Genomic DNA, 25,917 nt, shown 5'->3' with positions numbered 1-25,917 from the left:
AGAGTATAAGGTGAGAGAGGTTAACAGCGGTTTAACACTTTGGTTCAAGCAAGGCACTCGTCCTAGGAGTTTACAAACTTTGCAACGTGTTTGCCTAGAGATTTACAAGAAGTAGCAGTCGTAAGAGTAGGCGTTCCTAATGTTGTTGTTGTCGTCGGTGTTGTATTGTTATTAAGAATGAAGACAACGTCACACACTGAGTGAAGAGGGAGGAGGCGGGGAAGGGAAGGGGCGGAGTTCCCTCTGCAGACCATGGCCGTGCATGAAAATATCTTTGGTATTCTTTGGTATATCAATGTGATTAAAATCACCAATGGAAATTGAGTGAGGTAGCGTCTTTGGTTCACACTATAAATAGTAGATCTTTACACTTTTTTTTCTTTTTTTTTCTCTTTTTTTTCCCCTTTTTTTCTATTTTTTTTTTTTTTTAAACACATGGAAGTAAGCTATTTCTGACCTTCTGCTTCTTTGTCCACACTATTTGGGAAGTAGTTACCAAATGCACTGTAGAGCAAACCCACACCACAGTTATAATCCAGAAGGCCAAGTGCATCCCCCAAACAGCCTCTGGTATTTGAATGCACCCTAAACAACGAGATAGAAAAGGGAGAAGTGCTTTCTCTTTGTTTGCTAAATGCATAGTTTCATCCTGTATGTACAAAGCAGGGAGGCAGACCGTAAGGAAAATGTCCTTAGACTCTTTGGTATAGCAAAGTTGCATTTAACCTGCAAAGACGGGTTCTTCACCTGGGGTAGCAAAGGGAGTGGGATGGATCTAAATGTAGCAAGCGCTTTTATGTTGTTCTGGGAAAATAAGTATGTTTTTCGAGGGGCTGAGGGGTATGATGGGTGGCAAGTTCTGTCAGAACTTATAGATCTCCCTATACACTTTCTTTGGTCTTTGGAATCAATTCCCAAGGCGCTCAAGGACAGGAGTACTCAGTCCCCAGCATCCAGAATTCCTCCATCTGGACAGTTACTGAGATCCAGACTCCAAACATCCCTGTTGGCTTTCAGCCAAAGCTTCCTGTTATTTGAGGACCTGAACGACTTATGGCCAAAAACTTATACAAAAAAGAAAAGGAAAAAGAAAAGAAAAGAAAAGGAACAAAGAAAGAAGGAAGGAGGGAAGACAGAAAGAGAAAGGAAAAGAAAATAAGGAAGTCTTTGAAGTCTGGTTTTTGTATGCATAGCGATGAGAGATAAGGTCTTGGGGTGAATGGTGTGAAAGGACATGATCTGCTCTGTAGAACATGAGGGGAGCCATCAATTAGTGCTACATAAAACAGGAATGGAAGCATGATCTCTGAGTGCTGGTTCCAAAGCAAAGAAAGAGTTGTTCCTACAGGGTGTGAGAAGGTATTGCTTATGAAAGCTGAGTGTGTCTGCTACGGTTTCTAAGAAGCAAAAGTCTGGAGTATGCTCAGTCAAGTAAGAAAATTGCTTTTCAGGCTCTGACTTGTGCCTCTGTTTACGAGAAAATACATCTCTAGGCCCTGAAATTGTGTAATTGGTGCAAATTTAATGCTGGTATGAAATCATCTTTGGTGTCAGCAAGTAGGGTCACGGTTATTTCTCAGATAACCATCATGGTGGGATTCTAAAAATGTAGTCATGTTTTATTTTGAAGACTGTGCCTCCACAGTACCAAAATGATTGGCTTGAAAACATGCAAAATGCAGTTGGGTTAATCATGGAAGTAACGTGGTAAAAGGAAAGACACTGAATTTTTTTTTTTTTTCCTGGTTCTTGGAGTACTGAAAGTTGGTAAGACTGTGTATAGACACAATTAGTTTCCCCTGAATTTTTAATTCCCTTGTTTTAAGTAAATAAGGCTATCTCCCCCCCTTAAATTATAAATGCACCTACCTTCCCCAGCTCCCTCCACTTTCAAGAGGGAAAATAATGTTTCTATTTTTAATTTTTGTTCATGCTACAGAAAACTTGAGCAAATCTCGAAGGGTGGCGATTTACTGGTTCTTCATGATTGAACTAGAATTGTGCCATCTTTAGAAGAAAAACTTTTAAGTTGGAATTTTGGGTGAACTTTTAAAAATACTGCGACAAAATATGTCGGGGAGCATGCTGGTTTCCTTCGCTCAATCTCCAGACGGATGGTTCCCTGGTTGGGTTGGGCGCCTCTCTCTAGGTACCTGACATTTGATCTCCAGGAGTGAGATTTTGTGTTATAAAATTTTAATTTTTTTTCATTTGGCATTTTAGTGAATCTTATTGAACATCTGCTATTAGGATAGCTTTTGGTGCTATATGTCTAGTCAGGTGTGACATTAACTGAGGGTACCCCATTCTTGACTTTCCTGTGCAGCAGGTAGGTATCTGTTCAGATCAGTTGTAGTTCTACCAAGTTCAGACAGAGTGTTTCTGGATGCCAAATGTTTTTTTTTTTTTTTTAAACTTTGTTTTGGCTTCCTGCCTTGGTCTGTGCGGCCCCAGTGAAATGGTTCAGAAAAAGTCAAAATTGAAAACTTTGATTAGGAAGGTTGGGCTTAATCTGTCCCTGCCAGAGAGTAGAAGCCGTGAGATAAAATTTTCCAGGTTCATTTATAGCAGGAAAGAATGTTAATGCTGTGGAAGTTATGCTTAGTAAAATGCATCTTTTGATTCTGAAGGAACCAAAAGGCTTGTGTGAGACCAGAGCGCTGGCTTTTTGTTTGCAGTTCTCCTATGCTACCATTTCTCAGTGGCCCTATTGTTTTCCTAACATCTACCTGATAGGACATCTGAAATCGGAATAAAGTCAGTTCAATTGTTTTCTGGGATGGTTACAACATATGAGATAACTAATTGTCATTAATATTGGTCTGCTTGCTTCATTCGTGTTTGGGAAGGATTTAAAAAAATATTTGGTGCCAAATGCATAAAGTAAATTTGAGCAAAATTAGTCTAAGTTTTTTTTGGGGGGGTGGGGTGGGGCATTTACTAAAAATGATCACTTCGGACAATTTTTCTAATTCAGTTATCTGCCCTGGTAAGCTTTAGTTTCCTAGTGTTTATATGGGGACCTACTCTGAAGAGGCCTCACATCTTGGCTACGTGTAGATGATGCATTATGTCTTTTCTCTATGGAAGTGACATTTATGGATCCCATGTGCACCACGTCGACCTCTCTGCCATGGTGGTAACTGCTTCCCCGAAGCCACATTCTTCCTTGCCAGTTCTGAAAACTCATATTTCAAATGCCTCAAGAGTCATAAATAATAGTCCTGAATCTACGTGGCATTGTGGGTTACAGCTAGATCAGTTCATACGTATAACTTTACATAGTATCTTGTGTAAAAATAGCTTTGGTTATTAAAATCATTGCAATAAAATACCTGTACTATAATATTGTGTGTTCTTTGGTACCTGGGTGATTTTTTTTTTTTAATGGATGGACTCTTGTTTCACTTTTCTTTAAAAAATATCTGAACATTTCTTAACAAACAAAGAGAGTGCACTGGTTTAGGCGCCATTCAAATGATCTTTGCTGGGTTTGAATCTGCATTTCGGTTGTGGGCCTGGCAGGTTCAAACGCTAGGCTAGAAGAGAGAAATCACACCTTAAATCCAATGAATTTAGAAATCCCACACTGTGTGGGTCACACTCCTATGGTGCAACCCTTCCTGAAGACCAGCCCTGCCTGAGTCCCTAACCACTGGTGGTGGTAGGTGGGTGTGCACCCGCACACCCGCCCACACATGATATTGAGACACGATACACCTTTGTGGTGTAGTGGAAGAGATGAGAATGTCTGATCTTAAAAGATGACCGCTCAATGGCTCAGACATTACTGTGCTTCGAGCCACGGAGCAGCCAAGCACAGTGCGGCGCAAGGGTTGAAGGCGTGAGATCCGATGTTTTCCCCGATCCTTTCTCTTGCCAAGTTTTGCCCCGCTGAAGTGTCTCGGAACAAAGTCAGAATGCAGGTGAGCTCCAGTCTTTGGTTTCTTTGGACTATAAATACCACTTTTATTTCTTCAAATATTTCTAAGTATAAACCTGCTATCTCGAGGTCCTGGTCTTTAAAAACTTTTTTTTTCTTTTTTTAAATTAAATTTAAAGCTTTTCCACCGAGGTTCTAGTCCGTGGTTCTTCCTTCATGCTTTGGTACAAGTGCTTGATGAAGAGGAGGAGTTGCCTGAATTGGAGCTGCCCTCGTCTTGCCATTTGTCCAGACTCCTCCTTCTCGCGTTCATGAAGAAGTTGCTGACAGTGCTCAGCTCCAGCCCCAGCTGCTGGGAAATGGTGATTTGTAATTCTTTGGACGGACGCTTATTTTCCTTGAATATTGCATGTAGAGTTCGACGTTGGACGTCTGTGAAGACCAGCCTGGGCTTTTTGGGGGTGTTGCCTCTATCCTTCCCGTGTTCTTGCTCTTTCCTTTTGCAAGCTGCAAAGAAATATGGAAGATGTTTAGAACGAATTCCCTGTGGGGGATTTTGGCCAGCCATTCCTCGGAGCCCACTTTTTGTCTGCTGACCCCCGACTAAAGCACCAAGGACGGCGGGGACGAAGTGTAATAAAGGTATAGAGAGCTGAAGGACAGGTGGAATTTTGTGCACTGTGGGTGGGTCCTGGCATCCCTCAGTTTCTGCACTGTGTCTGAGGTAGGTCAGGTAGCTCCATCAGGCCTCTGGCTAAATGAACCAATAGGCTTGAGTTTTTCTTCTAAAAGGATATTTAATTCTTTACAAATTGTATGTGTGTCAGCGTGTGGGTATGTACACATGAACGCAGGTGCTAATGCAGGTCAGAAGAGGCCGTTCGATCCCCTAGAGCTGGAGTTACAGGCGGCTGTGAACCACTTGACATAGGTTCTGGGAACCAAACTTGGTTTTCCTCTGGAAGACCAGCAAATGCTCTCAACCACTGAGTTGGTTTCTCTAGCTCCTAATGTGATCTTTAGGTTCTTTTTTTTTTTTAATTTTTAAAATTTTATTTACTTGTGTGTGTGTGTGTGTGGCCTGTGGTGTAACTCCACCACACTCTGCTAACATCACACTCCCCGACAGGAGGTAAAGCACTCTCCATCTCCTCCCAGCATGCAATTCTCTGAAACACTAAGTCTGTTCCCCCAGAAATCTTGTGCAGAGACAGGAGCCAGGTGACAGACTCTGTAGGGAAGACCCAAAGTTAGACAGTGGCCACTGAGGAGTGGGACACACTTCTCCGGTGGTGACATCCAGGGGACATACGAGAACCTGGCCTTGGGTGAGTGTGGGTGTATGTGTGTGTGTGTGGGGGGGTGGGCTAGGTAGGAAATGTTTAGGATACTTCCAGGTTTCTGGTTAGATGGTGGCACACAGAAAAAGGAATTTTATGAGGATGTAATTATTTGTATATAGGATAAAGTGCATTGGAAGTGCTGGCTGGCCACGCTGCTAAAGATCTCCGATAGGTAGTTGTCCAGAAGACAGCAGGATGTATGGAGCCTGGAGCTCAGGGGAGAGGTCTGAGCTAGAAATACAGCCTTGGAAGTCATTACGGCTCTAGATGATAAATTATACAACGCATACTTAGGGAAAAGTAAATAACAGTATTGGGCGAAGTCTCATCTATCATTCAAAAAGCAGAGCTAAGGAAAATCCCTGCAAAGAGATGTCCATTTTCCAGCTAATCAGGAAGCACATTTGAAGGACTTTAAGAGGTCCTGGGTACTTGGCAGAATTCTGTGGCCTGAAGCTACCCACAGCAAGTATTTTCCAAGTGGCATCAGAGCAGCAAGAACCTCTTTGAAAGGAGGGTTTACAGGTCAAGGGCACCTAGAAAAACCTTACCTAAATGGCTGCTTCCTCAAGATTCACAAAGTATGTTAGCATACCTAACTGTTTCTCAAGTCCATTCAACCCCAAACCCTTTGTGGTGGAGTATGTCTATCATAAATTATATGCTACTCATATCAGGGAAATATAGGTTACTATATTTTGCCTCAAGGTTTCAAGTGCTATAGATACTGTAGGATCAGAAACTGCGAGGTGAAACTCTGCTGGAACAGGGACCTGACTAGCCTCTTCCTTTTTTTTTTTTTTTTTTTTTTTGTTGTTGTTGTTTATTTGTCTATGGTGTCCTGAAAAATGCAGGTTGGAAGGGGAGCTCAGAGCCTGTGGGGGCTATTAGAGATGGTACCTGTAAGTGCATGTGGTTACATCTGGAGAGAACACTGCAGAAGTCAGAATAGCCAAATAAGAAGGCCATAGAATCAATAGAATAGAGAACAGCCAAGCTCATTTGGGATTATGAGGTTACCAGAGAAGAGGAACAGCCTACAGAAACAAAGTCTTACTTCTGGAAGCTTACATAGAATTAAAACTGTTAGAGTCCTTGAGAGACCACAGGAATGAGAGAAATGCTTTGGGATGTCTGTGGGAGACATTGCAGCATAGAGACAACCCAGGCCAAGATAAGGAAACTGCAGCTGGAGGTCTGAGTCTCCACATATGTATGTGGGGGTTCGGGGAGGGACCCGGGAACCAGGAAGAAGGAGCCAGGGCACTGCAGTGCAGGGAAGTACTCACACATGAAGGTTTTCACAAGCTATACACAGGCAGTGGGAGGGGGCAGAACTGGGTTGAGGGGTTACTACAGATACATGAAGCCCCCAGTATGAGTCCCCTCCAGGAAGGAGGCAAGCCAACATGCTTTCAGGATTCTGTGGCAAATTGTAGTGGGAGATGCCTCAGCCATAAGGGTAGCTTTGATCTGCTAGGGTGTGGTCACTCATGCGAGTACTGTGCAGGAGGCAGATGCAGCCATGGATTGTGCCCATTGGGGAGAAAGGAAGAAAGAGGAAAAGAGCCGTGTGCAGGTAGCACATCTGTGATTACAGCACTCGGGGAATGGAGGCTGGAGGATTGGGAGCTCAAGGTGGGGAAAGGCCAGAGGCACCATGTCTGGAGCCTTGCTTTGCCTGCAATGTGCAAAGCAGAGCCAAACGTGTTTTGAAAAACACGAGTCTTCCGGGTGTTCAAAGATGTTCTGTGAACAGAGTTTTGAGGTCAGGTCAGTTTGGAAATGCTAATTGATCGAGTGCAGTGATTCGATTCAGACACTACCACCACTCTAAGCCTGTAATGTGGGAATGTGCCCCAGCTCACGCTATCAGGAAGCACTCTCTGCAGGGAATTTTAGGACTTGTCTCCCTTGGAAGAGTGTTTCTCAGTATGTGGTTGGCTGCCCTCAAGCTGGTCTATGACTTGTCACTGACCTACAACAAGATCACGGCAGGAAATTGAGAGTGACCAGGAAGAACTGTCTATAGATGCTTGATATTGCTGGGATAGTCAAGCATGACTGCATTCCTACCAGTAAATTTTTTCCATATTATATTCTAGAACTGCAGGCACAAGACACATGAGGATTAAAACAAACAAACCAACCAACCAACCAAGCAAACAAGTAGTGCTCTCCTACCTAGATTTTAAGGCGTTTTCCCCTGGAACACACTTTACAAGCATGGTGTGTGGTGGCACCCTAGAACCAGCTCTGAGCCAGTGGCTGAATACCACCTTGTCCATTTTCCTTCCTTAACAACCCAAGGCCCTATCCTGGGTGGGAAGTGTTGACTGATGGGGCTGGAGAGATGGCTCAGCGTTAACAGTTCATGCTTCTCTCCCAGAGGCTGGGTGTTTGGCTCTCAGAACTCACAGCAGGGTTAGGGTTGCCTCTAACTCCATCTCCAGGTGATCTGATACCCTCTTTTGGCCTCTGCAGGCACTGTGCTCAAGCATGTATACCCACACAAGACACACATACACACACATAAATTAAAAATAAAGTTAAGTCTGAAGCATTGGCTGAGTTGTGCAAAAGTCTGCCAGGAGTCTGTCTGGGAATACATGGGCATGGATATCTTGGCCTGGGGGATGTTTACAAAGCCAGATGGACTTGGAATACTTGTTAGATAAACCTGGACTCAGAAGATACAGTGGATAATCTTGGGGTCACTAAAGATATGTAATTCTGTGCAAGTCTCTTACCATTTTTTAAGCTTAACATCTCCATTTGGTTTCTTACTTCCCAGGATGGTAATACGTTTTAAATAAGAATATGTGCATAGATGTGATTAAAACCTTGAGCTCTTAAATAGTGCAGAAGTTAGCAAATTAGGGACTGGAAATGCAGCTCAGTGGCAAACACAAGGCCCCGAGTTCAATCCCCATCACTGTGAATTCTTTTGCATATGCATTTACCACGCTTCCTCCTTCAGTCAGCATGCAAGTCAGACACTGGGCTCAGGTCTTTGCTGACTCGAACTTCTGTTATAAAGTTGACAGACCCTGGAGACCTCTTTAACTGAACAAAGAGCATTGCAAGGCCTCTGAGGACCCTGAAACTACCACTCAGAGCTGAAGCTCCTCTTTTGGTTTCCCAAGTCTATTATGACCTTAATTAAATAATGTCCAAGGTAATCCTTCTCTCTGTCGGGGTGGAGAGCTACTCCATTGACTTCCATTGTACCATCTATGACCTGTATGGATTTTTATTCTTTATTTTTATTGTTTGCTTGGGACAGGATTTAATTTCTCAGGCTGACCTGGAACTCACTATAACCGAGAATGAGGATCAGAGATCCTCCTGCTTCCACCTCTCAAGTTCGGCATTTACAGGCATTTGTGCCATCACTTCGAATTTATGTGGTTCTGGGGATTGAGCCTAGCTTCGTGCATGCTAGACAAGCACTCTACCTACTGACTACATACATCCCCAGACTCCTTTGCGGTTTTTGAAAAAGAGCCAATAAGCCATGAGTCCTGTGGTACACACCTATTGTCTGTCCAAGGCTTTACTGGGCTACAAAGGGAGATCCTGTCCCCCTCCAAGGAACAGACAACAATAGCAACAACAAAAGACACCAATGAGGGCTCTGCCATCAGCTAGTCCAGATTCAGTCTCATCCAGATGAAGGTCGTAAAACAGACTCTTGCTCCTCGTGAATCACGACTGTGAGAGCTTAAAGCAAAGACAAGCACCACAGACTCCGTTATCAGTCCAACACTGTCTTCCTAGACCTCTGAACCATTGAAAACAGAGGCTGGAGCGATGACGCAGCAGTTAAGGGCACACGTCGCACTTGTGGAGGACCCGAGTTTGGCTCCCGTGTCAGGAGGCTCACACCTATAAGTTTAGCTCTAGGGCAACTGCACTCATGTGTACCTACACGGAGACACACACATAAACCTAATTAAAAGTAATAAAAACAAGTCTGAAAATATATGTGCACACATACATAGGTATGTGTGTGTGCCTGCCTTTTGAAGCCGAGTTTCTACTTTTGCATTGCAGGTGTGAAACAGTGGTTTGAAGCGTGCTGGCTGGTGGTCTTAGTCTATCTGTCCCGGGGCTGGTTGCTTCACACAGAGGAGTTGTGTGGGTAGAGAGAAGCTCTTTTTCAGTGTGGATGTGCTGTAAATCCAGAGGGGCCTGGGAGGTCACATCGTACGAAAAGCACCACTCTGCCAGAAGCTTCCATTCTGCTGCAGAGCTAATCAAATCCTTCTAACAACCTGGGCCAGGTTCTTCAAGGGGAAAAAAAAAATGAAACGCAGCTACATGGCTTGATGATGCCAACCATGACCTCGGGGCACAGCAGACAAGGCAGACCCTGTCAAGGACTGTCTGCCTCCGTGTAAGGTATGGACAGCTTGAGCCCAGCCTGGTGGCCCATGCCTGGAATTACAGTACTTAGGAGGCTGGGTTATGGGAATTGTTGAGGGTGGCAAGCCCGGGCTGTATTACAAGATCCTGTCTCAACCCTCTCCCCACCCCAAAAAAGAAATGGACTCCTCAAGAAATGTGGGTTGAACGGTCATCTCTCAGATCAGCTGGTCAGCCCCTCTGTTCCCTATCCCCTTTGTCTCACTGTTCACGTAACTCAACCTCAACCTCAGCCTTAGTCCTGGGGGCAGAGAGGAGCATGAGTTGGGACAGACTAGGAAAAGAAGCCCCTTTAGCTTCCATGCGGAAGAGGAGAGATGGGGAACGGAGGGCTTCCTGTCCACATGTCCACACTCATACACACAATTAACAAACATTAAAAAGCCCTTCGATCGCCTGGAGTCCAATCATTGGTTTGGCTCTACAGTTATGATGCTTGTTCTACAAGCCAGTCAAGATACATAGCTGACCTGATGAACTCCATGCTTAGTTTGCATTTCAGCTCATGTGGGTCTATTGCGAGTTGTAAAATTTATTGATCCACTTTTTATAATTAATAGCTATATATTTTATAGTAGTCATAACAACAAAGGTGGTAAAACAACAACAACAACACAACAGCAGAACTATAAAAATCAGTTTCCAAGGAAGAGAGAAGACTCAGCAGGCAAAGAGCTCTTGTTCTACAAGCATGGGGACCTGAGTCTGAATCCCAGCAACCACATAATAAGATGAACTCGGCTACATATACCTCTAACTCCAGTGCTGTGGAGTCAGGGGAATTGCTGGGGCTCACTGGTTGCCAGTCTAGCTCCAGGTTCAGTGAGAGACTGTCTCAAGAGAATAAAGTAAAGAGTGGTAGATCTGGGCACCTGATGTCCTTCCTCCGGCCTCTGAGTATGGATAGCGTGGCTGTGCACAGTTTCGTACACAAATACATACACCATACACACAAAAATTTAAATAAAAATAATTGCCTATAGTTAATTTCAAAAGAGTGAAGTTTGCCTTGTTTGTATTTCTGGAAAGATGTCTGTATGATCATACTGCAAATTTCTATAATATGCCAACAATGTGCACTAAAAATGAACTTCACAGAGGTCTCCTGAAGCCCATGAAGAAAGCTCAATGACTACTCTACCTCAGCATCCAAGGATCTTGGTACTCTGACCTCAACCACTCTTCCTTTTTCTCCCCACGATTGCCCTCCACTGCCTAGCATGCCCCCCACTGCCTAGCATGCCCCCATGCCCCCCACGCCCCTCACGCCCATTGTACCATTCAGAAGCCATGCCTAAATGCACTAGGCACATTCATGCTTCAACATCTTTACCTACACTGTTTTCTCCACCCAGAATGCCATTTCTTCCTTCTCTCCATATAAAGAATTCCTTACATAGCAAAGACCAAGTTCCAGCATTTCCCCTTTTTCTATGCTTCCTCTGTCCCAGGGAAAACTGTTGATTCCTATGATGACAGACCACCTTCCATCAATCTCTCCCACTAAAATGGAGAAAATCTCTTGCATGGTTTTAAAAAAAAGAAGGAAAGAAAGAAAGAAAAAAAAGGGCTAGACTAAAGATTTTAATTTTTTAATTAATTAATTAACTAATTAATTAATTTTTTTGGCATTCTTGTTATATAAATGAGCTAGATGTGGGCCTGTGTGAAGTAGAGACACTCAAGATAGATAAAATTTAGTATCAAATTTCAAAAGTCCTTTTCCTGGACAGTTTCTCTTGAAACAGGTTAACACTACCGAGGAGACATTTCTAAAGTGGCATTAGAAAATCAGTGGAGGGCTGGAGAGAGTCGGCTTAGTGGTCAAGAGCATATGCTGCTCTTGCGGAGTACCTGAGTTTGAATCCCAGCACCCTAGTGGTGACAAAACTGTCTGTAACCCCAGTCCCCTCTGACTTGACATCCTCTTCTAGTCTCTGCAGGCACCAAGTACATATATGCACACATGCAGGAAAATCACTCATACACATAAAAGAATAAAATAAATAAATCAAGAAAGAAAGAAAGAATAAGAAATCAGTGGAAGTCAGCTGAGTCCTTGGGGGAAGGAAGTTGTGATACCCTGAATCAGGAGGGGGTTCAGAGCCAGACAGGGAACAAGTTGGAAAGATAGAGCTGGAGAAGAAGAAGGTGCAGAGGAATTAAGTTGGTCTGAGACTCCAAAATGAGTTGAGAGTAAAGTAACCACACCTCTCACAGACAATTGGTGTGCAAGTTGAGGCTCTGTGCCCCAGAAGGCTAAGATACACTGTGATCGTCCTTGCTAAGCCTGGAGTGTAACTGATCAATATATCCCTAGTTAAGGGTACAGAAGAAAATAACTGGATTTTTTTTTCTCCTAAGCCAGGGTCTTGTATAGCTCAGTCTGCCCTCAAGCTTGCTATGTATCTGAGAATGGCCCTGAACTTCTGATCTTTCTGCCTCTACCTCCCAAGTGCTGGAACTACTATGCCCAGTTTACGCAATGATGGGGAACAAAGCTCGTACTCTACCAACTGAGCCATATCTTTAGCCCAAGAATTGGAATTGTGCATGTGGACAGCACATATCTACCTCCTTTGTAGTGGAAACCGTAACAATACATTCATGATACGGTCCCTGGAAAGGAGTCTTGGAGAAATTCAGCCTCTGGGACTGAAGGGCTCACATGGAGCATGTGCTGGAAATTCATGAAGATGCCATTTTGCTTCTTTTCTGGAAGCTGCATGTCACTGAACACTTTACCATTTGGGTCTCTCTGACTCCTGGTTCCCCACATCCAGAGTTGATGGCATCATGTTTTTCTCCTGAGCTCTACGACTAGCCTGCACTCTGCAGTGAGAAAGGCTAGTTGCTGTGGATATCGCTCTATATAAATAAAACGCTGATTGGCCAGTGGCCAGGCAGGAAGTATAGACGGGACAAGGAGAGAGGAGAATTCTGGGAAGTGGAAGGCTGAGGGGGAGAGACCTGCCAGCCACCGCCATGACAAACAAGCAACATGTAAGGTACCGGTAAGCCACGAGCCACGTGGCAACTTATAGATTAATAGAAATGGGTTAATTTAAGACAGAAGAAGTAGGTAACAAAAAGCCTGCCACAGCCATACAGTTTATAAATAATATAAGCGTCTGAGTGATTATTTTATACATGGGTTGTGGGACTGCGGGGCTTGGTGGGACCTGGAGAGAAATTCTCCAGCTACAGCTAGTAGTGGAACCTTCTGGAGTCTTTAGTGGTGGCTAGAATTTGGAACAACTGAGAAGCCTTAGAAGCTGGTACCTGGGACCCGGCCCTAGATATGCAATGTATCCAGTTCACAGAGGACCCAGGTGATTCAGTCACATGGCTACTGCTGAGATGCTCTAAGCCACTGTTTCTTAGACCTGAGTCCGGTGAAGATTCTGCCTGAGCAGATCATGATGGGACCCGAGATTCTGAGTGCTACCCTGGACCAGGTGCTTCTGAGGAAAGTGGAAGTTGGGATGCTCAGAGCCATGGTTGGGAGCTGTGCCGGCTTTTGATGCTGGGTATTGAACCCAAGGCTCACCATGCTGACCACATATTCTACCTCTGACCCACAGTCCAGCCCCTGGCTGTGAAGTTTTTCAGCACTAACTAATGGACCCTCCCCAACTTTGCCAAGCACCTAAGGAGGAGAGCGAGCAGGGAGACTAGAAAGCAGCTTCTTGAGTGGGGTACATATTTCAGGATCAGAGGGACAAGGAACAGTTTTGGTGTGACTATCATCTGCCAGGCTGGCACCAGATGAACAGGGCGAGCCCACATTACAGTCTTGAGCTATGCCTCTCAAAGTTTAGTGTACATTATGGTCACATTGAAGCTTGTTAAAATATGGATGAGGAGGATCTGCCTCAGGGCTTCTGGTTCAGCGTGGTTTGTAAGAAGCCAAGTGACGTGGGTGTGGGTGTGCTTGAAGGAAGAGCTGGGAGTTATTCCCATCAAAAAACAGCTAAACAGGTTTATTTCCAGATGTGCTATGGGACTGAGCAAATGCAGGGTGTGTGTGTGTGTGTGTGTGCATGCGTGTGCATATGCGTGCATGTGTGTATGTGTATGCATGCACGTATATGAGAGAGAGAGAGAGAGAGAGAGAGAGAGAGAGAGAGAGAGAGAGAGAGAGAGAGAGAGAGAGAGAATAATTGATTATTGGGTATCAGGCTTCTGATTGTAGACCGAAGGATATGTAACTAGGATATGAGGAAAGGCAAAAGAAAAAAAAATCCATGGGAATATTTCAGAATTATGTGGGTGCAGGTATTGGTATAAACTTGTGATTTCACACACACACACACACACACACACACACACACACACACAGAGCCAGTGAGATGGCTCAAAGGGTAAAAGAGCTTGTCATCATGCCTGAAAACCTTAGTTTCATCTCCAGGACCCACATGGTGGAAGGAGAGAACTAGTTACTGTAAGTTGTCCTCTGACCTTTACACATGCCGTATCATGTATGTATGATCATGAGTGCAAACATACACACATAAAAATAAACAAATGTAATACAAATGTAAATATTCAGCATGTCCATGAATGCATCTATGCATATCTGTGTGTAAATATTTATGTATACACATCCCAGCTTTATTGGAGAGAGCAGGGAAACAAAGCCATGCTAAAGGCACATGCGCACATAGTACCCAGCTCTTCTCAGTCTCTAACACCTTATCCATCAGCACAAGCCACGGGCCATCGAAGAAGCCACAAACCCAAAGCTTGGGGCAGGCAGGGAGGGTATCAGATGAACTTGGAATATCTTTTTATGTTGGAAAGTTTAAGGAAAATTAGTGAGAACTTGTCCCAGGACATAGAAGGGGCCCCCATCACCCAAGGATATTATACTGACTCCCATCAGCTACATCTGGGACAACCTGAGCTCCAAAATACTTAAAAGCAAGTAACACGTTTGCAAATTGTTGATTAAAAAAAAAAAAGTAATGTGTGAGTCCACACCAACAGTAAATGGGTAAGTAAGTATGTGAGAGAGAGAAGGCTGAGGAGTGCTCATCCAACGTGCAGAAATGCTGAGGATGGAAAGCTAGACCAGGCAAAGATCAACAGGCACTAAACAGGGGATTTTGAGGAGAAGTAGAATATTCGCACTGTCTTAAAATTTCTCCCAGGGGTTGCTTTTTAGTTGGAAGATAGAGGGAAAAAAAAAAGCCCAGTGATTACACAGTATAGAAATTAGACAAGACTTGGGGTAAAGAAAACACACTCACCAGGTAAGTGAGGAACAGACAGTTGGGGGCCTCCAGATGTGATCCTCAGAGAAGGCACACTGCCACCCATGCCGCTTTCTGGGTAAGAGAGCAGAGGCTCAATGGAAACAGCAGAAGCACACACAGGAAAACGAGCACGTTCTAAGGGGGCCGATATTAAAGGCCACTTGACCGGAGTGCAAGGTCTGGGACCCCCACGGTGGAGGGAGAGACCCAACTTCTGCAAATTGTTCTCTGACCTCCACATAGGTGCTCTGGCATGCTCACACCCCCAACACATACACGCGTGCAATACACACCCACAAACAAGCAAACGAACGAACGAATGAATGTAATAAAGATAAAGAAAAAAATGAGAATGGCATTCTTCAAACAGGCGAGCTTTGTAAAAGACAGAAGATGGAAGAGGGACATTTGACAGTAAAAGAAGCAAAGGAGCCGTGGCAGCAGAGCCCGAGACGGAATTCTGTACGGGAGGACCACGCTCGGAGGACATGGCTGAGATACCTAACAAAGCTGAGCAGTGACCACACAAGAGACTATCCTTATCCTTAGGAAAATGCTCAGGTATTTTGAGGTGAGGGGCCATGATGAATGTAGCCTGCCTTCAATAAACCCATATGGGAAGAGGGCAAACATAAAGTAGGACACTAACCATTGGCCAGTGTTCACTGGTGAGGAGGGTATCCTGACGGCCTTTGTCCTACTTTATCTTTGAAGATTTTCATAAGTTGAAATGAGTTTCAAATAAGAATTTAAACAGCTTCGGAATGGTATTTAATGACCCTGAGGCATGTTTGATTTTAAATACTTTATCAAGTTAATTTTGTAATAAAATAAAAACTTAAGGTCTATCTTATGTACACACCTTTATTTAATTGCATCTATCTATCTATCTATCTATCTATCTATCTATCTATCTATCTATCTATCTATCTATCATCTATCCATCCATCATCTTTCTATCTATCTATCTATCTATCTATCTATCTATCTATCTATCTATCTATCTATCTATCTATCTATTGTGTGTGTGTACGCACATGAGCCCGTGTGTGCGTGTATGTGAGTGGGTGTAGGTAGAGGTCAGAGGACAATATGGGAGTGTTGGTTTTCTCCTCCCACCATGAGGGTCCAGGAGATTGAACTCAGGTCATCTGGCTTGTGGCAAGTGCCTGTTTACATATATGCTATTAAAAAGCTAGAAGGAAAGAATTCGGTATCCAGAGGTCAGGGAAGACTGGAGCGAAACCATGTCTTCTGGACATGGCGAGACCCCTGCACTTGTGAACTCACAGCAGCTGTGGTTGCTAAGATAAGACCTGCACAAGATCAACCAGTCAACCTTCCACATGGTGTGGGAAGCGGTTCCCAAGCCACGCCCTCTAACTGAGGAGCTATTAATTGTGGATGGCTTCTAGGGGAGGGAAGTCAGCTTCCTTTAAGTGTGGGGTCGTGGTTGGTTTACTATGTTCTAGTGGGTGGCTTCACACCCGTAAGTACGTGGGCAGCATAAATTGGACTCAGTGTCTTTTTTTTTTTAATAGAGGCCATGAAGTTTGGAGGGTAAGGAGGGGAACGGGAACCTGGGCGGAGTTAGGGGAAGTGGGTGTGGGTGAATATGATTGAAATACAGTCTTCAATTGAAATTCTCAAAATTAACAATGTTATAGTTTTTTTCAAGCAAGCAAGAACTAAACTAATATATAGAAAGGTATTATCTCTTGGTTATAGAATAATGAGCAATTTCCTCCTGTTTCTTTGTTATAATCTCAGGTTTTCTAAAGTTTTAATGTGGGCATCAAATACTTAGAGAAAAAAACATCTTTGAAAGAGAAAACCAAACCTTTGGTAAAACTTCTTCTATAACACTGCAGGTTGCCCTGTCATCCCATAACAGCAAAATCGAGCCAAAGCCCTGAATATCGTGAAACACTCAAGGATAGGAAGGGTTGTTGGCGAGGACTTGTGAATTATGATACTTCTAAAATATAAAACCATAAAACTTTATTTCCCCGAGCAGTTTATAGACCAATGTAAGTGTCTAAAAATAGGAGATTGATTAAATAAATTATAGCACAACTATAAAATCGAAGATTCATAAATGTTTTCTGGCATTAAGCACTTGGAGAGCACAGGCAGAGTGTCTGCTTTGTCTTGCAGATTGTGAGCACCCTTATCTCTACATATTTATTGAATGAATGAATGAATGAATGAATGAATGCTACTCATAATAGTTTGGGAAGGGGTAATGGTGGGATTACTAGGGATTAATATGGCCTCTGTTATTCTTTCATGTGTTTTCAAATACTCCACCATAAATGCAATAGCACTAGACATTTTTATTCAAAACTTCTGTATTTATTTATTTAGGTGTATATCTCTGTGCCTCTGTGTGTGTATGTGCATGTGGATGCAGTGCCCGTGGGGGCCAAAAGAGGGCATTAGATTCCCTAGAGATAGAGCGTCAGGTGATTGTGAGTCAGCTGACACCGGTGCTGGAAGTTCAACTCCTCTGCAAGAGCAGTGTGCTCTCTTAGCCCGTGAGCCGTCTCTCCAGCCCCTGAGTTACTTTTCAAAGCTGGCCTGGAATAAAGGAAACTCCACTGAAGTTGGGATTACTTTCCACCTCCCAAGAGCATGGTCACCCTACACTGCCTCTCTATTTGTCACTCAGCCCTCTGCTCTAGCACACAGCCCAATGTGGGAATAAACATTTCTAGAGAGGTAACTGTCAGTCAAAAGAACTAAAACAAGAAGCCTTCTCCACTTTCCCTGGAAACTCATAGTTTGAGGGATGAAGAGCCTTTAATTATTTATAAAGAAGACCATCCACCCTACACATACACACACACACACACACACACACACACACACACACACACGTGTGTTCATAGGCTTTAAAAGCCATGGGTTATCTTTGGAGAGTGCAGAAGGACCCCCAAGTTTCAGAAGCTCCCCACCCCCGCCCCATCCCTGTCCCACATCCCTGTAAGGATAACCAATCCTTTTTGTGTGTGAATATCCTTCCAGCCTATTCCCGGTGGGATGAAACATTCTAAAATTTAAAGTCCTATTTCATTAACTTTAGTATAGAGTACCTGAAAACACACAGAAGTTTAGTGTCAACTTTAATAACAGGAGAATGGGTTAGGAAGAAAACTCTGTATGCCTATTAATGTTTAACTTTTTAAAAATTATGATTGTACGATGTATATGTAAAATACCTATTTACTAATTGGAAACAACTCTTCTTTCATTTTGGGGCTCATGGGACAATCATGCAAATAACTAGTGTGCTGGGTAGTTTTGTGAACTAGACACAAGCCAGGGCCATCTGGGAAGAAGATTCTCAGTGGAGAAAATTCCGCCATCAGATCGGCCTGTAGACAAATCTGTGGGAAATTCTCTTGATTAATGGTTGATGTGGGAGGGTTCAGCCCATCGTGAGCATCCCTAGCCAGGTGGTCCTGGGTTGTGTAAGGAAGCAGGCTGAGCAATCTGTGGTTAGTGATAAGTAGTAAGCCACACTCCTCCACAGCTTCTATTTCAGTTTCTGCCTTGAATTCCTCCCTTGACTTTCCCTCATGATGGACTGTAAGCTGTAAGATAATACAAACCATTCTCTCCCCCAAGTTTGTTTTGTTTCTGATATAGGCTTGGCTGGCCTGGAAGTCACAAGTGAGCTGACTGCCTCTGCCTCCCGGGTGCTGGGATTAAAGGCGCGCGCCATCATGGCTGTCCCAGCTTGGTTCTGGACAGAATTTTATCACAGCAATAGAAAGCACACTAAGACAACCAGGTGAAAGAAAAGCAGGGTTCTCCTTCTGGTGAAATAAGGCTTGTGTTGTGTTCAGTGCTGTTCCTACCACAGGTGACTCAACCAAGACTTGCCAACACTTGCCTGCCACACACACACATACCCACCACCCACACATGCCCACCACCCACACATGCCCACCACCCACACATGCCCACCACCCACACATGCCTACCACCCACACATGCCCACCACACATACATGTCCACCACACACATGCCCACCACACACACATCCCCCATCATATACACATGCCCACTCCACACACATGCCCACCACAATACATGTCTACCATACACACACATGCCCCACCCCACACACATGCCCATCCCACACACATGCCCCACCACACACACATGCCCACCACACACACATCCCCCATCACACACACATGCCCACCCCACACACATCCCCCACCACACACACATGTCCACTCCACACACATGCCTACCACACACACATGCCCATCCCACACACATGCCCACACCACACACATATACCTACCACACACACATGTCCACTCCACACACATGCCTACCACACACACATGCCCATCCCACACACATGCCCACACCACACACATATACCTACCACACACACATCCCCCATCACACACACATCCCCCACCACACACACATGCCCACCCCACACACATGCCCACCCACACACATGCCCACACCACACACATGCCCACACCACACACATGCCCACACCACACACATGCCCTACCACACAACATGCCCATCCCATACACATGCCCCACCACATACACATGCCCAACACACACACATGCCCAACACACACACATGCCCATGCTGAGTCTCTCCTCTCATGGTCTTTGCTGACAGATTGGTTCCCTGTTCCTGGGGTTACTTCTGTTCCTCTAACAACAGGGGTGGGTGTGTTTGATCCCTTGCATTGGTTCTCTAAAGGTCCTATGTCCTCGGAGGCAGCAATTGGCCCAGGGTGGGAAAGACTGACTACCACACCATCACAGCTTCTCTGTGGCTAATGGTATACCCAAATGCCCAGCTTCCCAAGGCAGGGTCACAGGAGTTAATCCCCATCAGAACCACTCCCAGGAGCCCTGCTCCATTTTACTTTAGAGGTAGCTCTGAAATTTTACCACTGCCCATGTTTGCAGCCCATCTCTTAGCTACTGCTCAGCTGTTCATCTGCCCCCTCCATTCCAGTATGCTTTCAAAACCACAAACCTGATCATTTCATTTCACAACTGGCCACGGCTGCCTTTAGCCCGTGCTGCCAGAGGCTCTTGGCCTGTACAGACACAAAAGTCTCCATCAGTACTTTTAAGGTTCCTCTTTTGTGTGCCTGTACTTTGCCCAGTGCCTGGTGCATAAGTCTCTAGCCAGTCAGTGTTTGGACAAATGAAGGAATAGGAAAATGCTGAAGGGTTTTCTATAGTCCTTCCCAGACTGTACACATATAGGAACCTCCTGGGGACCCTGTGAAAATACAGATTTAGATGCAGGAGGTCAGGTCTGAACCCAGAGTTCCCAGGTGATGCTGCTGGTCTCTGAGATTCACTCAGAGAAGAAAGTATGCACAGAATCATGATAGCTTCCAAGTTGGAAGAGTGCGTGTTTGGAATTAGCTCCTTCTACAGGGATCCCAAAATCTTGAGTGAACTTTAGAGTTGAAAAAGATGAAAAGAACTTAGAGATTTTATGTTCAGACCCTGTGCACACTGAGCAAAGCCATAGGCTATTCCAGAAAAAAGAGAGAAGTAAGTAAAAGTCACTTGGTATTAAATTCACAGTACCACTTTTAAAAAATCAGGGTCTTGCCGGGCAGTGGTGGCGCACGCCTTTAATCCCAGCACTCGGGAGGCAGAGCCAGGCGGATTTCTGTGAGTTCGAGGCCAGCCTGGTCTCCAAAGCGAGTTCCAGGAAAGGCGCAAAGCTACACAGAGAAACCCTGTCTTGAAAAACCAAAAATAAATAAATAAATAAATAAAATAAAAAAAAATAAAAAATCAGGGTCTTATGTAGCTCGGCTGGCCTTGAGCTTCTTCCTGATCCTCTTGCCTCAGCCTTAGACTGCAGAGGTTACAGACGTGCATTATTACTACGTTATGCTGCACCTGGGAATCTTTCCTCTCCTCCCCTTCTCCACCAATCTGATTGTCTCCCTTGGAGGAATGTGAAATGTATGGTGCTTTGGTCTCCACCATTGAAATCAGAGCCTGGGTGTTGCTGATGGGAAGGGGTTGCTGAGCTGGGGGAAGAGAGAAGCTGCCAGCTTTGTATTCAGACCCAAGAAATCTGCGGAGAACTAAAGGTATGGGCAGCTCATGCCTGTAGTTTCAGCACTGGGGAGATGAAGGCAGAAAGATCAGAGGTTCAAGGCCAGCCTTGGCTACAGAGTGAGTCAGAGGCCAGCCTGGGCTACACCAGAGAAAATTATTTAAAAAGAAAGAAAAAGAAAGAAAAAGAAAAAGCCTATAGAGGGATTTTAGCCCAGGCTCCATGCATTCTGTTCCTGTCACCCTGACTTCGGACTTAATCCCATCTCATTCTCTAGGTCTTTAAAAGTGTTCTTTCACTACACCTAGACTTCTTGCTGCAGCACACACTGAGCTGAACACCCTCAGCTCCTGGAGGAAGCATATGAACAGCCTGTCGCCTCTCTCCACTAGTCCTGTTTCCTGGACAAGTGTGCAGTACCTTTGGGTCTGCCCTGAGCAGACCGCTCTAGAGTAGGGGCTCAGGTAAGGGAGGAAATCAATGGTTCTTCCCAGATCTTCTGTCTCTCCCTACACTTGGCCCATTATGGACTACCTTTCCCTAACAAAACTCGTCTCTAGTAAGGATCAAGTCCTGAAAAAATGACAATACAGAATGCTCAGGGTGTATTAGAATAAAAGTAGGTTGGGGGACCAGACCGAAAAACCATCCCAAACAAACAAACAAACAAACAACCTCCCCAAACCATCATCTTCCTACCCAATGTTTAAGCTTTTTAATACTTAATGTTTTCAAAGAGACTATGTATCATGTATACAAGATCTGAAAAGGTTACAACATGAGCTCTTAAACCCACCCACCACTCAAGAGGAGAATTGGAACACAGCTGTTGTATAAAGACATAGGGAACTTGTTTTTCTTTTTGAGATGCCAAGGATACAACCAAGGGTTTGCTTGTACTTGGATAAGCACTCCACTACTGAGCTACATCCATGCTCATTCTCTCTCTCTCTCTCTCTCTCTCTCTCTCTCTCTCTCTCTCTCTCTCCACATAATATATCTATATTCTATTGTTTATCTGTCCATTTATCTACCATCTACCTCTATCTACCTACCTACCCATCTACCTACTTATCTATCTGTCTGTCTATCTATCTATCTATCTATCTATCTATCTATCTATCTATCTATCTATCTATCAATCATCTATCCACCTATCATTTATTGTTTATTATTCATTTACCATCTTCTATCTGCCATCTACCTACTTATCTACCCACCCAACTGTTTATCTCCTATCTTATCTAACTATCATTTATTTATTTTAGTAACCTTTTGAGACAAGGACTGTTTTTGTAGTTCCAGCTGGATTTGAACTCATGATTTTCCTGCCTCAGCCTCTCAAATTCTACCATTTGTGTTTAAAAAATACTTTGTATCATGTATCCATCTCTAAATATAATTGTTTAGCCTTCCTTGCTTCTGAGTTTTGCCTTATATGAGAACATTCTGCTTCATATGTGTACACCTTACATTGGGCTGTTTCTGGTTTTTTTTTTTCCTTCTCTTTGGAATAAAAGTTCCAGGAGCAGTCTTTTCACATTTCCAGGAATGCTGTGAGTTTAGAATTATGAGTGGAATTACTAGATGAGTGTGGATCCATGGTTATATGATGACGACAAATTTGTTGTAGCAAAGATGCTAATTTACACTCCCAGGGTAGTGTATATGTGTTCATGAAAACCCATGCTATCCCTGTCAGCTTTCGTTACTGGAACACAGGCAATATAGAATCTCACACTGCAGTACTTCTGTGCCAAGAGACAAGGCTCCTGACTGCATGGGCTGTTAGCTCCCAAGCACCTGACTAGAGACGCCAGCCTAAGACACTGCCATCCAGATTGAGCAACTGTGCCCTGCATCTTGTCTAACCCTAATATAGGTGGACAGGACACTGAATGGAGACAGGAGATGAAGGTGCCTGCTGGGCTTTGCCATGGTTACACAGTCGTGATAGGAGGCAATCAATGACAGAGTGAAACCTGGAAGGGACCCGAAGGCCAAAGCCTTCATTTTACGTTTAAGGAGACGGAGGCTCACAAAGGTTAAATTACTTGGCAAGATCTAAGAAGTAATTACTGCGTGAACCTTTCTCTAGGGCACTTGATTCTTAATCCAGAGTTGCCCACATTTAGTAATTGAAGACAGCATGATGTCATGTGTTAATTTCTCAAAGAATTAATAAAAATATTATATTAAAAAGACAGCATGATGTGATTCATAATGACTTTAAATATTCAAATAATCGATTTATTTTTAAAGGCAATTGTTTAACTTAAATGACTGATGAATTTGATAATGAGCACTTCTTTGCTTATGGTGTGCACAGGAGTAATATTCAATGGGATGAATAGAAGACAGAGACAACCTCAATTATGGTTTCAATATGCAAATTTAACTGTACTAAAAGACATGGGTCTCTTGAGGAAAATAAAATAATCCCCAATTATCTCATTGATGATTCTTACTTTTGGGTCACCTTCTCAGGAAAATGTGAAGTGAAGGCATCTCCTTAAAAAGTGTGTGTGTGTGTGTGTGTGTGTGTGTGTGTGTGTGTGTGTGTGTAAAGCAAACTTCAAATTCTTACGTTTCAATTTAGCTCTCCTTTATGAACATTCAAAATTAAGCTGTCCTAAGAGACTAGGGGCCATGAGATTATGGTAGGACATCCTCAGTGAACTTTTGCTTTATAATGTAAAACTACTTTACACTGGGACACGGAAAACTAATCAAAAAGAGACCAATATGTAGGAGATACTTAGTGCTCTTCAGAGTGAGCATAATGATTGATCGTGCTGTAACCCAGCGCAGAAGACTCTGACCTACTCACTACAGGGAAAAGAATCCACCTGGGGAAGGGAGGAAGAGCCCTAGCAACAGGCTAGGAATCGGTATGGGAAATGGCTCCCGCAGCCTACAGGGGAAATGCTGGTTCGTGTCGACCTTGGGAATTCTCTGCTTCTTCACTCCTGCTCATCTGCCTTGCTCCTCTCTATACTCCAAGGAGCTATTCTTTTAAAAAACATTCCTTCCTGGCTGGAGATGGAGCTGAGTTGGTCGTGGGGTTGCTTCAAATGCTCGAATGCTCTGGATTTGATCCCCAGCATGACACAAACTGGGCATGGTGGCACACGCCAGAACTCAGGTAGTGGAGACAGGGGGATCAGAAGTTCAAGTCATCCTTGGTTACATAGTGAGTTCAAGACTAGCCTGGGATACATAAGATCCTGCTGCCTTTTTTTGGGGGGGGGTAATGTTTACATTTGACAGTGTCTTTGGTTTGGTAATAAAGCCTTCTGGGTACCACCCCTCTCTCAGTGCCAGAATAAAGCTTTCCAGGTGCTCATTACTTTGGCGCGAGGGTTTGGAGGGAAAGAACACCTAGTGATTTTGCCCAAGAATGCTGACTATACTGTACTGAGTTACTTCTTGTTCAAGTTTTCCTCCTGGCAGTCATTTTAATCGCACTTCTCCTATTTAATGAGCTTGTAGTGCCATTACATAATCACCCAGCTCGCCAGATTAATGATGAAAAGAGGAACTGATTTTTCCAGCTGCATCATTCGAAGTAAACGTTAACTTTCTTTCTGAGTCCTTCGTCTAACAGCATTAGCGTGACAAATATGTCTTTCTCTAGCATAAGTAATTAGAATTTAATCACTTTAACTGCATCTTAATTACCCCAAATGAATTGAAAGGACATTTAATAGCAAAGATTAAATTGCCTTAATGAACGATTTCTGTGACTCCATCAATACTGGAATCACGGTAGCCGCTCCTCACCCACTTATCAAGACGCCTGTGATGAGCGCCACTGTCACTAGGTGGCATTGCCTCACACGCTTGTATATCCATCCCCCTCCCTCCCCCGCCCCCTCCCCCCCAGTTCCTCTGCTTAAGAAGGCAAGAAGAAAAGAAAGTGAAAAGCACATAGCTTGTTGTGTTCTTCTGACAACCCCCCCTTTTTTTTTTTAACATCGTCAGCTGTTAAAAGAAAGGAATTATTGCAGAAACTGTCCATTCTCGTTACCCCACGACATATGCAAAGAATCAAGGGTGGCGGGTACATTGGAGCCTGGCTGAAACTGAGTTGCTCTCAGACATTCACGAACATACACGCAGAGCTTTTTGTCTGTTTGCTTTGTGTGTGTGTGTGTGTGTGTGTGTGTGTGTGTGTGTGTAGAGACCTAAAGTATGTGTAGAGTCCTAAAATAAGCTGCTTTTGGAAGAACAGAGCCCAAGGCAGGTGAGAACATCAGCCTTGGAAGTATGGGTGGCCTCGGGCCTCTGGGCCTTCCTCCAGGCATGGGTCCCAGAGGGCCAAGCTTACCCGCAGAGCACGTCTAATGAGATGGGCCTTTCCCATCGATAATTGTTTAAGTGAACAAGTGGATATATCCATGAGAGATGTGAGCTTCACATCTGTTACCACTCTGGCTGCTTCTTTGGAGCTGAGCAATTAACTGAAATCTTGCTTATACATCTGAGAAGAATGTTTCAAAAACTTTCCTTGAGAGCCTGAGAGAAAAGGTTTACTCTCCAATTTCAAGAGCTTTGTGATGCATGGACCTTGTTAAAACGGATGCTTAAGATAGAGAGTCAGGTTGGGCGGTGGTGGCGCATGCCTTTAAACCCAGCACTCAGGAGGCAGAGACAGGCGGATCTCTGTGAGTTTGAGGCCAGCCTAGTCTACAAATCTACAAAGTGAGTTCCAGGACAGGCATGGCTACACAGAGAAATCTTGTCTTGAAAAAAAAAAGAAAGAAAGAAAGGAAAAAAGATAGTGAGTCAGATGTCTACATTCTGGGAGCATTGACTATGGTCTGGAACTGGCAACAGAAGCCAGTGGTGTAGGATATGCTTGGCCAGTGTCATTAAATTGGGGAAACTGAGTCCAGGACACCAGTACATTCCAGTGGAGTGA

At 44.1% G+C, this 25,917-nt stretch overlaps 1 protein-coding gene across 1 annotated transcript in view; it reads right to left on the bottom strand.

Moving 5' to 3' along the window:
* Positions 1–3,962: 3,962 nt before the first annotated feature.
* Positions 3,963–25,917, bottom strand: part of Onecut1 (one cut homeobox 1) — a 29,818-nt gene continuing 7,863 nt past the window's right edge. Inside the window, exon 2 of the mRNA XM_059267008.1 lies at positions 3,963–4,390. Within this exon, the coding sequence (XP_059122991.1) occupies positions 4,098–4,390 (293 nt within the window). The 3' untranslated portion in view covers positions 3,963–4,097. The remainder of the gene's footprint in view (positions 4,391–25,917) is intronic.

Source organism: Peromyscus eremicus, chromosome 7 (genome assembly GCF_949786415.1).
Source record: "Peromyscus eremicus chromosome 7, PerEre_H2_v1, whole genome shotgun sequence".
Classification (NCBI taxonomy): domain Eukaryota; kingdom Metazoa; phylum Chordata; class Mammalia; order Rodentia; family Cricetidae; genus Peromyscus; species Peromyscus eremicus.
The sequence above is the reverse complement of the archived record's forward strand: the minus strand, read 5'-3'. Positions and strand labels throughout refer to the sequence as shown.